General features: G+C 38.7%; 1 protein-coding gene across 3 annotated transcripts in view; it reads right to left on the bottom strand.

The window, feature by feature from the left end:
* NLGN4X (neuroligin 4 X-linked) overlaps nt 1–17550 on the bottom strand; it is a 419494-nt gene that overhangs the window by 45728 nt on the left and 356216 nt on the right. For all 3 annotated transcript variants that reach the window (XM_089683877.1, XM_089683880.1, XM_089683878.1), the window contains one exon: nt 3387–3572. In XM_089683877.1, coding sequence (XP_089540003.1) covers nt 3387–3572 — 186 coding nt within the window. The remainder of the gene's footprint in view (nt 1–3386; nt 3573–17550) is intronic.

The following is a 17550-nucleotide window of genomic DNA, read 5'->3' as shown; positions in this document are numbered from 1 at the left end:
TATCCAATTTGCCCTTACCAGAGATCTTCCTGCATCCATTTCCTTTGATCCCTATACTGAGAGACTTAAAGTTTGTTTCTGGTAACACTATTAAACATGTTTATCATCTTTTCCACATGGGCAAATCCTGACTTGTCTGGTGCTGTCAGCCATCCAACACTTATTGGATTCACCTATTGACGTTTGGTATGCATACCAAATTCACCATTTCTTAAAGACTACTATGATTTGAAATGGTAGCTTGCGCTAAACTATTCCATTTGAAAATTTATGCTCAATACAAATTGCTAATCAGCCAATCACATGGCAGCAACTCAATGCATTTAGGCATCTAGACGTGGTGAAAATGACTTGCTGAAGTTCAAACTGAGCATCACAATGGGGAAGGAAGGGGATTTAAGTGACTTTGAATATGGCACGGTTGTTGATGTCAGATGGGCTGGCCTGAGTATTATAAATTGCTGATCTACTAGGATTTTCATGCACAACCATCTCTAGGGTTTACAGAGAATGATCCAAAAAAAAAAAAATATCCAGTGAGCTGCAATTGTGTGGATTAAAATGCCTTGTTGATGTCAGAGGTCAGGGGAGAATGGGCAGATTGGTTGCTGTGACATTCAGATGGTAGGGTCAGAAGTTTGGCGTAAACAACATGAAAGTATGGATACATCCTGACTTGTACCAAGGCGTACCTAATAAAGTGGCTTGTGAGTGTATAATGTGTGCTCCATCTCCTATCACAGCTTTACAAACGTCTGGTATGCTCCTCTATCGAATACATTCCTCCTTACATTCCTAAGTGGAAAGAAGACCGGCAAATGACTTTCTCTCCAGCTTAGATTGAAAGTGCTATATTGTTTGCAAATGTTTTATTGTTTGCATAAGTCTTCCATTGCCAACAAATTTCAGGAACAGGGATACAAGATAATATCATGGAGGTACAGGGCCCCGACGATGCTGCATTAATGTTTCCCGCAAACATCCAACTTATGTTGGTGTTGTCATTTGGAAGAGGGCTCTTTGATAAATATTTTTTTTGAGTTGCCAAAAAAATACATCTGTTCTGGGAACAAGTGAAACAGCTAATACTTAAGTTTACTGCAGTGAAGCTGGGCAGTCATATTATGAGTTATTTACTTCACACTAATAGCGTGCTACTTACCCATTACAAATCCTTACTCACAGTTTACCTGCTGAATATTGCCAGGGCATACACTCCAGATTTATGGAAGCTGCCTATCACCCCTTCAATCTCTCACTGGCTGGCCAAAGTTAATGATGTTGAAAACATGGAAAGCCTTATGGCCTCCATATATCAGAGAGGAAAAGTTATGTGACACATAGTATCCATGGACCATCTTCACTTGCTCATCTGCATATAAGGAGCTTCTCTATCCCCCTGCTCCCAGACACTCACCAATCAGTCCTGGATTGCCCCATGGTTATGTGTGACTGGCTAGATACCATTGTGATATTGCTGGCCCATTAATCCCCACTTTGAATAAGCATTTACAGCTTCCTGTCCTCCCCCTTGGCGCACTCCCCACCTCCCTTTTTTCCCCTCCTTTTCTTTTTTATTTTTCTTCACCATCCCTGTAAATAGTTTCATTTTTTTTCATTTGGAAGGTATTGTAAAACAAACTTAAGGTAGTTGGAGTTGGCCTTGGTGCATTATCACCTTTCTGATCACAAGGTTTTTTTCTTGCTGTTATGTGTTTACATATGTCCAAGTAACTGCATCAAGAGGCAGGTGATCTCACAATACTATAATAAGTGGTCATGTTTATTTGTAATTATCTAACTCAGCTGCTCCTGAGATGTCTTGGTAGGAGACATTGTTTGTCAACCATGGCCTTTATTTAAATAAAGAATTTGAAAACAAAATGTATTCACTTGTCATTTATTGAACAATAAAAAGGGTTTAGCATCCAAGGGGACTGGGACTCAAAAGCGATGATGTACTTATTTTTAACCGGAGTCACAGGGGATTATGAGGAGAACTACCCTTCCCCTATAATGTAGGCCTAATAAGAAATTTTTAGGTGCTACCTCTCATCCCATAATCCTCTTCACCCACTGTCAAAATAAATTAAGAATTTCACTGGCTTCTACAATGTATCAAATGTGGGTGGCATTACCATTGGGTCCTACCCAGGGGCGGACTGACAACTTATGGGGCCCCTGGGCAATAGGGGATCATGGGGCCCCTGTGACCTTGCCCAAACTCAAAAAAGCCTATTAAAAAGGTACCAGGGGCATCTCATGGGGCCCCCTACTAACCCTGGGCCCTCGGGCAGTGCCCGAGTTTCCAAATGGTCAGTCCGACCCTGGTTCTACCTCTTTCTCACCTCTGCCTGAATGCTTATTGGACCCTACAACTTACTGACCTCTTTTCAGAGAAACAAAAGAAGGACTGACTGTAAATGGCAGCCAGAAACTAAACTGGTAAAGGTTGTAAATTACCATTTTTTCTGCTATAAAAAGGAGATCACATGTTGATCAATAATCTGTGATGAACATCAATGTTCTGTATAAAAACCCATTCTAGGAAGCTGATCCATTTTTCACTAGTCAGGATCAATGCACACAAAAATTAGTCTTCAACTGATGTTCATGTTCCTTTGTGAGCAGGCAGTTAAAATGTCTGTATCTTTTAGCAAGCATCATTGGGATTAAAACACTAAAATATAAAAAAATCTCCAGTTCCTAAATAAATAATTTGAAGTGATGTGAATATTTTAGCTTAAATGTTTGTCTATTCAAAAAGTATAAGAACAGATAGAATAAAATATAATAACCAATTGGAATCACACTTGTTTCTTCATTGCTGTACAGCAATACAAAACCTGACTGGTAGCTATGTAATTGTAAAGTTTGAAAAATATTGTTACCTTTTGCAATTTTTGTTTTATTGAAAAAGCTCATGTATCAGACATAAAAATTAGGTAATTTAAATAATGCTGTTCAATAAATAGTCTTGAATTCATTTTACTGACTATAGTGAGCTGAAATCTGATATTCTTTCTAATAACCTTGCCTATTTTACTACATAAGTAAAAGCTTATTAGAGAAATGATTGAGTTGTGAAACAACAGAATGATGGATACTGATTCAGTTGTGTGCAATGAACTCATCAATGATAGAGAGAAGGCAGCACGTACAAGCAGTGTATATAGATCTTGGACCAGTGATTCTGCATTCTGATCATGACCTTGCATGCATATACATCGTATTCTGATTATAACTTATTTCTTCTTTAATTCTTTTAAACGTTTTCCTGAAAATACTACCTCAAATTATATAGGCTGTTTATTAGAACTAAATACTTGGATGCCAGCAATTTTACTTTTTGTTGCAGACAGATAGGTATAACATAACACTATTACCTTCAGAATAGTGGGATAAGGTTAATAGGCTTACACAGGATGCTCCAGCCCCAGATCCAAAAATGGTAACTCTTTTTGGGTCTCCACCAAAAGCTCCTATGTTTTCTTCAATCCATCGCAAAGCTTGTATTTGGTCAAGTAATCCATAGTTTCCCTTAGCTGCTTGATCCCCTGTGCTCAGAAACCCTGAAATAATAAAAAAATAGACTATTATTATACATATTTGATATTCCCTGTATAATACCAATTAGTGTACTCTTTTATTTGGTCTATTTAACAGCAGTTTAGAATTATGGTATTATTATTTCCAAATAAATCAACTATTTACTTATATTGTTTATAGGTAGAAACTCAGAGCAAAGTGCCCTTTGAATAGCCCAGATTTTACTACCTTCATCCTATGGGTTTAATTCACTAAAGTAGTAGAGACTGTCCAGTTAAATGAATGTTTACTTTAAAAATCTTTCAGTAATTGACAGTGGGCTTGGTGTCCTGATACAGTCTAAATGAAATGAATCTAAATGTGCGGCTTGGAATCATGATTAGGCCTTAAAGTGAAAATATTTTGTATTTTACTTGTTTAAAGGACACCTGTACTTTTGTACAATAATCCTTTAAATGACTATCACTACCATCATGCCTTATTCTTACCTGTCTACAGTTTTATTCATTCCCATGGACATTTAACCTATTGATACATGTCCTTTCTTTTGGAAAGAATGGAATTTGTTCACACATTTGCAGAACACTTTGGGAGCAAAAAGAGGGTTTCAGGCAGGTATAAGCCCTTAGCTGGGAAGGAAGGAGGATAACATTTCAAGTATAGACTTTTGTTATCATTTACTGTACCTGTTTAGTTTATTTTCATTATTATTGTAGTGTTAGTAAAAGTATAAGTTCACCTTTTTTAGAAAAAATTATAAATGTGCAGATTTTTGCAGAAAAAGTGTATTTATTATTTTTTCCTGCAGAAGCCTGGAAAACATTGCACCCATGATTAGTGCATCAGGGATACAATGTCAGGCCTCTGAATAAACTATTAGGGCACTTATCAGCACCCTCAGAGTTCATTCAGAACTACAAGCCATCTGCTGTGGTGGCTGAGGATACTTGTAGTTCATTAACTCACAGGAAACTGAATGAATGATGCAGCCATGTGGGTGGAGCCACACACCTGCTTTCACTATTCAAAAACAGCATGGCCATGTGGAGTTCCACCCACTTGGCCACATATTTCATTCAGAAGATTCTCCTGCCCTCTGTCACACAGAGGTGGGGAACGGGGGAGAAAGGCAGCTGGAGCTGGAACATGTTACCACTAAGCATGGAACCTCTAAGCAACTTATTCACTCCCTTGTCATATCACGCCTCGACTATTGGAACTCCCTCCTCATTGGCCTACCTCATCGCAGGCTATCCCTTCTTCAGTCTATCATGAACGCTGCTGCCAGACTCATCCACCTCACTAACCGCTCTGTATCTGCCACCTCTCTCTGCCAATCCCTCCACTGGCTCCCAGTTGCCCAACGGATAAACTTCAAAACACTAACTATGACATAAAAAGCCATCCACAACACTGCCCCAATTTACATATCCAATCTAATCTCTAAATATCACCCAAACCGTACACTCCGCTCCTTGCAAGACCTCCTACTCTCTAGCTCCCTTATCAAGACTTCTCCAGGGCGTCACCCATCCTCTGGAACTCCCTGCCCCAATCTATCAGACTATCACCTACTCTACTTACCTTTAGGCGACCATTGAAAACCTATCTCTTCAGGGAAGCCTATCCTGCCCTCTGCTAATACTGGAATCCTCTACTCTTCCAACCACTCCATCCCCCACAGTTTTACCTATTGTACCACTCACCCCTCCCTCCTAGATTGTAAGTTCCAAGGAGCAGGGTCCTCAATTCCCTCTTGTATTGAACTGTATTGTTACTGTACTGTCTCCCACCATAATGTAAAGCGCTAAGCAAACCGTTGGTGCTATATAAATCCTGTATAATAATAATAATACTACTAATTCCTTTCCAAACACAGGTGGAACATGTAAACTGTTCCAAAAAGTGAATGTATTTAAAGTCATGCTCAAGTGGTTTTTACATTTTTACTTTACTGTATTTTTACTGTATTTGTGTTATAGTATTAAATATAAATATTTGTTGATTAGTCACTAAAATAGCTCAATGCAAATCATGTGCCTCTCTAAGGGTTCACATCTGATGAAGGGGTCCTGCGAGACTCCGAAATGTTATCTTGCTGTAACTATGTGATCGTTCATTAAAACATTTGGACCCATATTGGTGATCCTCGGTGTGCTGGTGACATTCTCCCTTGCTGATTCTGTTCGGTTCCAGCCGACGGTCACTGCAGCACCCACTTATACACACAGCCATTTTTAATGCAGGAACATGTGCGTTTGGATTGTACACTTGCTCTCTTAGGGTTCTTTCACACTGATTTGCTGAAAAATGACAGCAGAAATGCATATGCATGCATATGCCACTTTTTTACTGTGTTTTCAGTGCATTTTTTACATGACATGTGACTCAAAAACCACGGCAAAAACCAACGCGAGTGTGTTTTTGATGTGTTTTTGCCAAATTTCCATTGATTTAAATGTAGAGGTGTGTTTTTGGTGCAGTTTTTTTACTGCACCAAACCTGCACCAAAAATGCAGCAAGCAGGACTTTTAAAAACCCACCTCGGATCAGTGTGAGGAATTCCATAGGAATCCATGGTCACTCATGTTTCTCCACATTTTGAATGCAAAAATGGATTAAAAACTGATCTGTGTGAAAAGCAGCATTAACAACTGTTAAAATAAGTCATCAGCCTGGGCAAAAATGATGAGGACACAAGGTACAAGGTAGGCACTCCAATCCTTAATGTCCAATTCCCTACCATTCATTCCACTTTGAAACCTGGCCAAAAACGCACTTGTCAAAATTATTGTTGATATAATAAATTACAACTCTAATTTACATAAATGGTACTCTAGAGGTGCTTGTACATTATCTGATTTATACAGAAACAGCTCTTTAAAAAAGTGCAATGGAAAGGATGATAGCCTTGAAAAGTAATTCCTTGGCCCTTCTGCACTGCCAAATTTTGGGTCTGTCTAGATCTCAGCAGAAATTGGCATCCTACCTATTTATTTCAGCCAAACCTGCCATAGCTCAAGCTTAGAAAACCCCTTCGGTTGTCTTCCAAGGGGTGAAGATCCAGATGAATGATATGTTGATCAATGAACAGATGTCTAGCATTCCTCATGATTCTCATCCGAGATCCCTTAAGGTTTGGGAACCTTGGATACGATATTCCTTGCCATTCCTATCCCCTACTAGTTATGGCCTCTTGTAGTTGCTGCCTGTGCTAGCCCTGGATCCGTGATTCTCCTAGTCTCCCTTTCCTCTATGTTTTTTTTCTGATTTCTTTTTTTTTGTCATTTTTATTTTCTTTTTCCTTTCTTCTAACCTTTTTTCTTTCCTCTTCTCTTTATGGTATTATGTTGGACTACTGCTGATAATATTTGGTTCGGCTTTTTGCCGTCCTCCCTTGCTGTCATTGGACATTTTGTTATTTGGCTAATACAAGTCAGCAGGATGTATCTGTTTCTGTGTTATTGTTATGCTCGGCCCCTGCGTGGGCGTATATTGAGCTTGTTGTGTTCCTAAAACAAAACTTTCTTAATAAAAATATTGAAACAGAAAAGTAGTTCCTATCACAAATTCATCAAACTTTGGCATAGGTGTTTAGTTCATCCCAAATGCATGATTTGACTGCACTTTTTTTCTTATCGAATGCCAAAGCAACAAAAACTAGTTATTGTTTGTGTTTATATTTTCACAAATTATGACTTTATCCTATTTTCCTCTCTTACCTTTTGTCAATTCCTGTCTCACTCTTGACCCCTTTCCCTCCTTCCCCTTTGTTTGCTAAAAAAAAGCATACATCATTGGAAGTGTAAAGCTGAGTAAAAGAGTGCAACTGCATGTGCAGAGTGCACAGTCTATTTGCCTTTAGTAAATCAACCTGGGACTTGGTTTTGTTTCCTGGATTTGTTTCTTTTTATAGTTTATCAAATGCAATATAGTAACATGTTTATTATGGCCTCCAGTTGAAGGATAACACAAACTACTGAAGAAAAATCTACAAAAGATACAAATAACCATTAGTTGATTCTATAACCCAACAATATTTAATTATTTAACATTTCTAAATAAAAGCTTTATATTTTATTTAGCTAGAAACTAATTCTTTGAGCAGTTGAACAAACAGTGCCACAATGTGACCTTTGTCATGCTATGTCTAACAAAGAAGAAATTTTTATAGCTATATAATTAACAGTGTGAACAACTACTGAGAGAAAGAAGTTTAAAAAATTTGTTTTTTTATATGTTCTTGTAATTTATTTTATAACTATCAACTAGTATTTATGTTATCGTTGTTAAAATTTTAGACTAAAAATAATTGAATTATATGCTAATAAATGAAAAAGGTGGTCATGCTTGAAGAACTATGAATTAACATCTTGCAAACAATGAAGAATCACAAACCACTCTTTGGTCATAGATCATGCAGGTAAAAACATAAAATAATAGCTAGGATAAGCATCCTCCATTCTAAGCACAATAAAGCAATTAATGTTTTCTCTTTCAGGTTACAGTATAAGCACAAACATGGCATAGTATTACGGTGTGCATTTATTGCACTTTTTATGATTTTTTTTTTTTTGCTGACAGAGCAGCTAAAAATATTTGAGCTCCTTCTTTTTTATTTCCTATTTGGTTCATGCTGACATTCTATCTACAGAACACTATGTATTTTTAGAGTTTCATAACCTACATTATTCAAAGCAATAGAACGTTTGAAAAAAGATGCAAGTAATATGGTAATGCAGGACATCTACTACCGTGTTTTTTTTAGACATTTGGAAAAAGTAGCCACTGTGTTTGCACAGCTTTAACAAATCATAGTTCACATTTTTCTCCAGTCATAATGGAAATATTTTGAGAACTGCAGTGTTGGCAGTATAAGTTATACAATGGAAAATAAACGGGAAGCACTCAAAATATTAGTATTTCTTATAGCATTACTAACATCACAACAGTAAATCAGTCTGTATATGCAGCAAAGCATGCTTGTTATACTCACCGTTGAAGCTAAGGAGTTAATCCTCTGCATTGTGTAAAAAGGCTGTTTGATACTGTCTTCTCTGATCCTCCCCTTTTTCCACAGTCCCCAATCCATCTGCTGATAGTACAGAGCCCTAGCAGATATTTCCCACTTGCTCAGTTTGTCATGTATTGCTAGAGAGGTTTTGTTTTCATTGGGAGAGTGCATGTGATCAGCACTTTCCAAACAGAGGGTCAGGGGTCATGCAGCCTCATAGGACAGTCACAGGAGAATGAAAACTCCTACCAGCTGTAACCAGTTCTTGGACACTGATAGAGGTCACAAAGCTACTATATACTGCTGATGAGAAAAGGTATTAAGCAGTTTATATTTACTAAAGTAATGCATTTCCATGTTCTGTGTACGGAGTGAGACCAGATATAGTGAATGCAGGGTCATGGGTTTAGTAATGCTTTAGGGCTCATGTACACTGTAGCTGATAAACTCATGTTCATGAGCTGTTCAGCGTATTTTTCAGCAGCCCCTGAACTCTCCCTAATGTTTTCCTATGTGTTCATGTACACATCTTCGTTTACAGGCATTTGAGTTTACAGACTTTTTTTGAACGCAGAAAACTTGCGTTCAGCAGTCTATTTTATCAGCGTTTCAAATGCAAAATGCTTGTAAACGTGGCTAAACGCGGCAAATCACGTTTATAAGCGTTTGAAATTTTTTTTTAACTCTTCCAGTTCAGGATGCTGTCCAGAGCCTTTTTTCATCATGAAAAATGCATGCAAAGCGTTTTCAAGGTACTCAGATGGACAAAACACTGAACACAGGATGGACAAAACACTGACCAAGTTTGTCACACATTGTAATGACCAATTCACACCTCAGACCTTTCCCACTCTTGGAAACAAAAGATATGTTAATGACCATTCACACCTCAAATTTCTCATGAAGACTTTCTGTCAGGTGACCTTAATGACTCACTCCACCAGACACCTTTCCCACCCTTGGAAACAAAAGAAATGTTAATGAGAAACTCCCACCTAAGCTAATCTCAACACATACTGCTGTGTCTGCTTCTACTATCTGTATTTCTCTGAAACAGTCTGAAATATTAATAATTTAAAACTTTTCAGTGCATTCTGGGAATTTGGGAGGTTCTCCTGTGCTTATATTTAACCACTAGCCTAGAGGGCACTTATACCCCCTTCCTGCCCAGGCCAATTTCCAGCTTTCAGCACTGTCACACTTTGAATGACAATTGCACGGTCATGCAAGATTGTACCCATATGAAATTTTTATAATTTTTTTTAGACAGATAGAGCTTTTTTTTGGTGGTATTTAATCACCTCTGGGGTTTTTCTTTTTTCTTAAACAAACCAACAACCACTGAAAATTTAAAAAAAAAAAATTTTTCTTAGTTTTTGTTATACAATTTTGTAAATAAGTGATTTTTCTCCTTCACTGATGTGCGCTAATGAGGCTGCAGTGATGGGCACTGATAGGCTGCACTGATTGGCATTGATAGGTGGCACTGACTGGCACTGATGGGTGACATTGAAAGGCAGCTCAGATGGGCACTGATATGTGGCATTGATGTGCACTGGTATGCACTGATATGTGGCATTGATGTGGCACTGATGGGCACTGGCACATGGCACTGATGGGCACTGGCACGTGGCACTGATGAGCACTGACAGGTGGCACTTCTGGGGCCACACTGATCATCAGCGCACACTGACCATCAGTGCCCTGATGATCAGTGTACATGTCCCCTCCATGGAAAGCCGATTACCGCCATTTCCGTGTTTGCATGTGATCAGCTGTGATTGGACACAGCTGATCACATGACTGAGCCGACATCTTTGGCTCTTTCTGTGATCCGCTGTGCCTGAGGGACACAGCGGACCGGCGATCGCCATGCTGCGCGCTCCCTGAGCCGCGCATGCGCAGTGAGAATGGTAGGACGTCATATGACGTCCTATCAGAACGAGAGAACCACCTTGCGCCTGTCATTGTACTATAGAATGTACTATAAAAATATGGGTCCCCCAAAAATATACATCAGAAACTTCAGATTTGGCATGGGGTTTAAGGCAGCACCCCCATAAAAAACAGAAAAAGTGTAGGTCCCCCTTGAATCCATATCAAACCCCCTTAAGATAAGGTGTCTTCCCTATGTTGAGGATTTGTGGCCTGATATGGTTCAGGAGGGGGGCACACACTGTATGCTCAGATAAGGGTGTGGTGCGGGGTTTAGGGGAACCTCACACTTTTTTTTATTAAGGTCTTGCTTAATATGCATACCATATCTTAATAAGGAGAGGGTTTTGAAATGTAATTTTATTCTGAGCCCTCACGTGTTTCTTTTTGTGGGTGGGGGGGATTCCCCATTAACATTAACCCCCATCTAGGATATGGTTCTGCTGTAAAGGAAAGGAATTCCCAGCTACTTTCTTTACAAACAGAAAAAGCAGCTGGGAAAAGTAATTTACATTTTATTGTCAAATGTCATTTACAATCTAAATGATATTTGTTTCTTTGTAATTTACATTGTTGGATTGTTTACATCCTTCAGATGTGCCACTTCAGGTGTTGGTTTAAGGTAACCCTCAAGTATGTCAGTTAAAGGAATTTAGCATTTTGAATGTTGCCTTTTAAGCAATATTTTAAAAAACTGCTTCAGCTGAAAGGAAGTTCTCATCCCCCAGGACAATTCGCAACTACATTTGCCCTTTGTTTGATTTAGAGTGGTCCCCATGCTGTTTTTTACAACAAAAAATAATCCAATAGGGAAACAGCATTTAATGGCAAACAGTATTTTTAATTTCTTTGTCACTTTTGCTGTAGTTAAATAAAAACACAAAGGTGTAAAAACACCTTTCTGTGAAGGTTTGGTAAGCACATTTATTTAACTAAAGTATAATAATGTCCAAAGTAATAAAATGTAAAAAATAAAAAATAAATATATAATACCTAAACATGACAGAAAAACATATTTGTACCTACATTCCTTTAGTTTTCTTCTGTAATAATAAATAATAAAATATTTCCATCTTTCCAATCATCCCAAGACCTCCTGCTTTCTAGCTCCATTGTCACCTCCTCCCATGCTCACTCTCAGGACGTCTAGCCAATCTCTCCCACTCTATGGAACTCCTTACCCCAATCTGTCCAACTATCTTCTACTCTGTCCACTTTTAGACAATCCCATATTCTCTTCAGAGAAGCCTATCCTGCCTCCACCTAACAACCGTACTTTTATTTCCTCCATCAGCTCCTCCCCCCACAGTTATAACCTTTTGTATCTCTTGACCATCCCCTTTAGATTGTAAACTCTAATGAGCAGGGCCCTCTGATTTGATTCTGAATTGTATTGTAACTGTACTGTGCATGCTGTAAAGCACTGTGCAAACTGTTGGTGCTATATAAATGTATAATAATAATTATAATTTGCACCCTTAGGCTCCATGTACACTGCAGCTGATAAACTCACATTTAGGAGCTTTTCTGCATATTTTTCAGCAGCCCCTGAACTCTCCCTAATGTTTTCCTAGGTGTCTATGTACACTATGTCATTTACAGTCGTTTACAGGCAGTTGAGTTTAGTCTTTTTTTAATGCACCAAACTTGCGTTCAGGAGTAGATTTTATCAGCGTTTCAAACGCCAAACACTTGTAGACGCGGCTAACCGTGTTTATAAGCATTTACGCTTTGAAAGGTTTTTTAACTCTTCCATTTCCAGATGCTGTCCAGAGCCTTTTTTCATCATGTAAAATGCATGCAAAGCGTTTTCCTGGTACTCAAATAGACCTAGTACACCACATACTTTGAGGTTTTGCATGAAAAAAAATATATTAGACACTGCTGCAATAATTTCTGCACAGAAATGAGCTGGAACACATCCAAGCACTACAGAAAAAAACAAAAAACAGACAGCTAATCTCAACAGATACTGCTCTCTCTGCTTCTGCTCTCTCTATTTCTCTCAAAATGTCTGAAAAAGTAAATTTTTTACTATTTTTCAGTGCATTCTGGGCATTTTTGAAGGTCTCCTGAGGTTATCTTTAAAAAACGCTTCTAAGCGCAAATGCTCATAAATGCACATAAACGCGGTATGCAAATGAGGCTATACAGACATTTTTTTAACCTACATTTTCCAGCAGTCAGTTTCCATCATTCACAAGTTTTTTCCAAACATCTCATGTACATGGAGCCTTAGTAATTTCAGAACGTCAGTTTGGGAAACATTAAGGCTGGGTTCACACATATGCACTGTGGTATATTGCATATGGTTTGCACAGGAACTGCACCGCATTCCTGTGAAAACCACATGCAAATTGTGTGCAGTGTGATTAGAGCCACATATTTTGTGTGGCTCCAATTGCACCGCATCCGCACCAAAAAGATGCAGGACTTTTTTTTTGGTCCTCACTAGAATCGGATCACATGGGTATTTATACCCATGCAATTTTATTCTGCACATCGCACTGCATTTTGCAGAATGATTTCGGGGTGTTGTTAACTTAATGTACACACCCACAGCGGTTTGCATGAATGGGGTGTGATTCTGATGCGGTGCAGAATTCACACAGAAAATGCTGCGAATTGCGCACCGCATCAGTGTGAACCAAGGCTTAAGCAGCGGAGAATTCAGTGGTCTAGCAACAAAGCTTTTAGCTCTGCAGCCCAACTTTAACCTTGACTAATTGCAGCTTGCATATTTCCCTCTCACTCTTTCAACAGGATCATCACTGTTATCAGTTAAAAAATGTGATTTAGTTTAAGGACCCTTTCACACTTACAAGTGCAGATGGAGCTGTACTTTTAGACAATTTGTTGCAGAATTATAGAGTTGCCTAAGTGATATCCTCCTAACTTCCCAGCTAAGGCCTTATACCTGTCTGAACCCCTTTTGTTTGGTCCCAAAGTGTTCTGCAAATCTGTGAATAAATTCCATTCTTTCCAAAAGAAAGGACATGTATCATTAGGTTAAATGCCCATTGGAATGAATGAAATTGTAGAAAGGTAAGGATAAGACATGAAGATAGTGGTAGCCATTTAAATAATTATTGTACAAAAGTACAGTGGTCCTTTAAACAAAGTAAAATACAAAATATTTTAACTTTACGGCCAAATCATGATATACTAAGTCCAAGCCACACGTTTAGGTACATTACTCTGACTTTGAAAGACAGTATCAGGACTCCAAGCCCACTGTCGTTTACTAAATCTGAAAGATTTTCAAGTAAACATTCCCTTAATTGGACAGTCTCTACTACTTTAGTGAATTAAAGCTGTAGGATGAAGATAGTAAAATCTGGGCTATTCAAAGGGCACTTTGCTCTGAGTTTCTACCTATATATAATGTAATTAAATTGTTGATTTGGGACTGGGTGATTGACAGCTGAGGCCCCGAATGGCAGCGAGGGTAGGGCCCCCTAGCAGAAACTGCAAAATCATGTATATATACGTGATTCTGCGATCCCATGCCGCCCCGTAGCAATATTTCTGCTATAGGGCAGTGCGGAAATAGCTAAACATTCTTTCCACCGACTTCTGTAATGCTTACGGTCAGTATAAAATCATATGCTGCTGTGATTGTACTGTGAAGTTTCATTGCAGCACTGTATGATTATTGCAACATGTGGTCATCTGTAACTTCTTTCTCAGAAAATAGGTGCAGGAACCAAACCACGACCCCCCAAAATCCACCCCCTCCAAACTGCAGAAAATAGTGGGTGTGGTCAAATTTCCCTAACAGTGGGAGGGTCATAAATAGGGCATTAAATACCAAAAGAGCATTGCGTAAACAGTGTAGAGTTTTTGGGGGGTTACACATAGAATGCAGTTCAGAAATACACACTAAACATAGTTTGACGTTCTTCCACAGCTGCTTACCTCTGCATCACCCATCAACATCTCACTTTAACCCCTTTTCAGGTCTGACCTCTGCATGCAACCCCCCTCCACTGCCCCCATCTCCCCCCTCCACCATTTTCAACATGTCTTACTTTTGTTGCTGTATTAAGCTTAGGAATCCAACTCTAGTACTTCCACACTCACTGTATGTGACTCCACCTCTCTCACTCGCAGAGAGATCATCCAGTGGGGGTATCAGCATCCGCACTGCATCCCGGGCACCTTCATCTCCCTTGTCCTATCCTGCACTTAGTGGGAGCCTCTCAGGAGATCAGATGTGTGGGAGCCATTGGGAGACATGCTGTCACTTGTAAACACAGAAGCTGGACTTCTGTGTTTACAAGTGATAGTGGTGAGCAAGGAGCAGCGGACCTGAGTTCTACCAAGTTCCAGCTGAAAAAAGCCCTGTCTATAACTCACAAAAGGTTAACCAAAGGAAAGCTTGTACACTGATCTCTAATACCTACAACCAAATAAATGTGATTTTGGGTGCATGGATTGAGGAACTAGGCATTAGGTACTAAAAAATCTAGGAACAGTTAATGTGATATTATAAAAGGATGTCCTCCTGCGCTCCACAGAGTACCTAATGCTAATGCTAGCTGCTAACACCTATACCACAGGACAATGAAATATATAACAAAATTGGACGAAGCGCTCAGCATGAAAATAAATCTACACTAAAATACCCCTTAAAATAGTAAATAATCAATAAAAAAAAATACAATATATAAGGCCAAACTAATATTGTGAAAAAGCAATATTCAAAGTGACTAAGTGCTCATATATAATGACCAAAATAAATGGAATATCATAAATGTGAAGGACAAGCTCCTGATCTGCCATCCAATGGCAAACCAGATAGGTGAAAAATGATAAGTAATATCACTCAAGGCAATTCAAAGTGACAAGTGCTCAAATACATATATAGATAAATACTATATCATAAATACATACATGTGAGAAAACAAACTCCTGGTCTGCCCCCCAGTGGCTAACCAGATAAATAATAAGTGATACCACTCCAAACAATTCAAAGTGGCAAGTGCTCAAATATATATTTAATATATATATATATATATATATATATATATATATATATATATATATAAAAAATTGAGTAATATCCCTCTAGAGAATTCAAAGTGACATGTGCTCAAATATATATATATAGAAAATGTATATACAAAATATAAATAAATAAATAAAACAATAATAGTCCACAATGATGTGACAATCATTTGTGCTCAAATCAACACACAGTGCTTAAGAAAATTCATTCCATGCTGAATGGGTGTTCCTGGTGACACTCTATCGTGACCTACCTGGAATGGCTAAAGTGCCTCCTCACCTCCTACATTCGACCCCTAAGGGCCACAAAGCTTTCTGGTATATTAATCCTGGGAGAGATCTCAACCTGGCTCCAATCACTTCACTGGATCCACCGACTCTATCAGGGTCCCCCTCGTGGGTAATTATTCTCTCAGACCACTCTCCTCGCAATATGGACTCAGGATTACGGGGCATGTATAAACAAAAAACAGACCTCCATAGTGCAACAACGCCAAAGATGGACACTCACATGCTTTCCAGTACACAATAGCAGTTTCCCATATGCTATGGGTGTACTAGGGGATAAGGTATACCAAGATGGCTTCAAACCGGAACCAGAAATACGTCACCGCTTGATACCGGAAATGCGTCTATTAAAGCTGTAAAAAACGGTGTTGTGCTATGGAGATCTGTTTTTCGTTTATACATGCCCTGTACACCTGAGTCCATATTGCGAGGAGAGTGGTCTGAGAGAATAATTACCCACGAGGGGGACCCTGATAGAGTCGGTGGATCCAGTGAAGTGATTGGAGCCAGGTTGAGATCTCTCCCAGGATCAGATTGTCACATCATTGTGGACTATTATTGTTTTATTTACTTATTTATATTTTGTATATACATTTTCTATATATATATTTGAGCACTTGTCACTTTGAATTCCCTAGAGGGATACCACTCAATTTTTTACATATATATATATATTTTAAATATATATTTGAGCACTTGCCACTTTGAATTGTTTGGAGTGGCATCACTTATTATTTATCTGGTTAGCCACTGGGGGGCAGACCAGGAGTTTGTTTTCTCACATGTATGTATTTATGATATATTTATCTATATATGTATTTGAGCACTTGTCACTTTGAATTGCCTTGAGTGATATTACTTATCATTTTTCACCTATCTGGTTTGCCACTGGGTGGCAGATCAGGAGCTTGTCCTTCACATTTATGATATTCCATTTATTTTGGTCATTATATATGAGCACTTTGTCACTTTGAATATTGCTTTTTTCACAATATCAGTTTGGCCTTATATATTGTATTCTTTATTATTAATTATTTACTATTTTAAGGGGTATTTTAGTGTAGATTTATTTTCATGCTGAGCGCTTCATCCAATTTTGTTATATAGTTAATGTGATATTAAACCCTTACTTTTTTAAGCACTTTTAGCTTACCAAGTAGACAGCTTCTACATCTTTTAATCATTGTATATGTCTCAGTTTAGGCTGGTGCCATGATTACTGTCTCAAGTTTTCTTTTTCAAGGTGGTTCCTCTTTATTGCAGTATATCATGGAGTCACCTTTGCACACAGGGATCAGAGTTGTGTTTCCTTACACTGTGTGCATTAATAGAAACACACAGACCCCTAGCCTGGGGTGGCAAGTCACCTCCTGCTCCTCCCTCCTCCATTTTCTCCATTTTACAAGCTAACAGACTGGTTGTAGACTGGAATGTCCATTGTCTATATCCTGTAAAGGCCAGAAGTTCAGGGGAGCAGCACCGACAGAACAATACATTTGTAAACTGTAAGTGCTGGGATAAGAAGTTTATCAAATAATTTACTGGAGAGTGCTTAATTTATTTTGCTAAAAAAGAGTGAAGGTTTACCCTCTTCCCAACCACGCTATAGCAGAAAGACAGCTACAGTGCGATTGTCCAGTTCTGGAAGGGCGTCCATAGATGTCCTCCCAGAACGCGCCCCCCTGCGTGCCCCCAGTGGCACACATCCGGCACTGTCGGTGATTGCTGTGTCCTACGGACACAGCTGACCAAGT

Source organism: Staurois parvus, unplaced genomic scaffold, assembly GCF_062004578.1.
Source record: "Staurois parvus isolate SC_StPar_1 unplaced genomic scaffold, SC_StPar_1.0 ptg000327l, whole genome shotgun sequence".
Taxonomy (NCBI): Eukaryota; Metazoa; Chordata; class Amphibia; order Anura; family Ranidae; genus Staurois; species Staurois parvus.
This window is presented reverse-complemented; position numbering and strand designations above follow the sequence as displayed.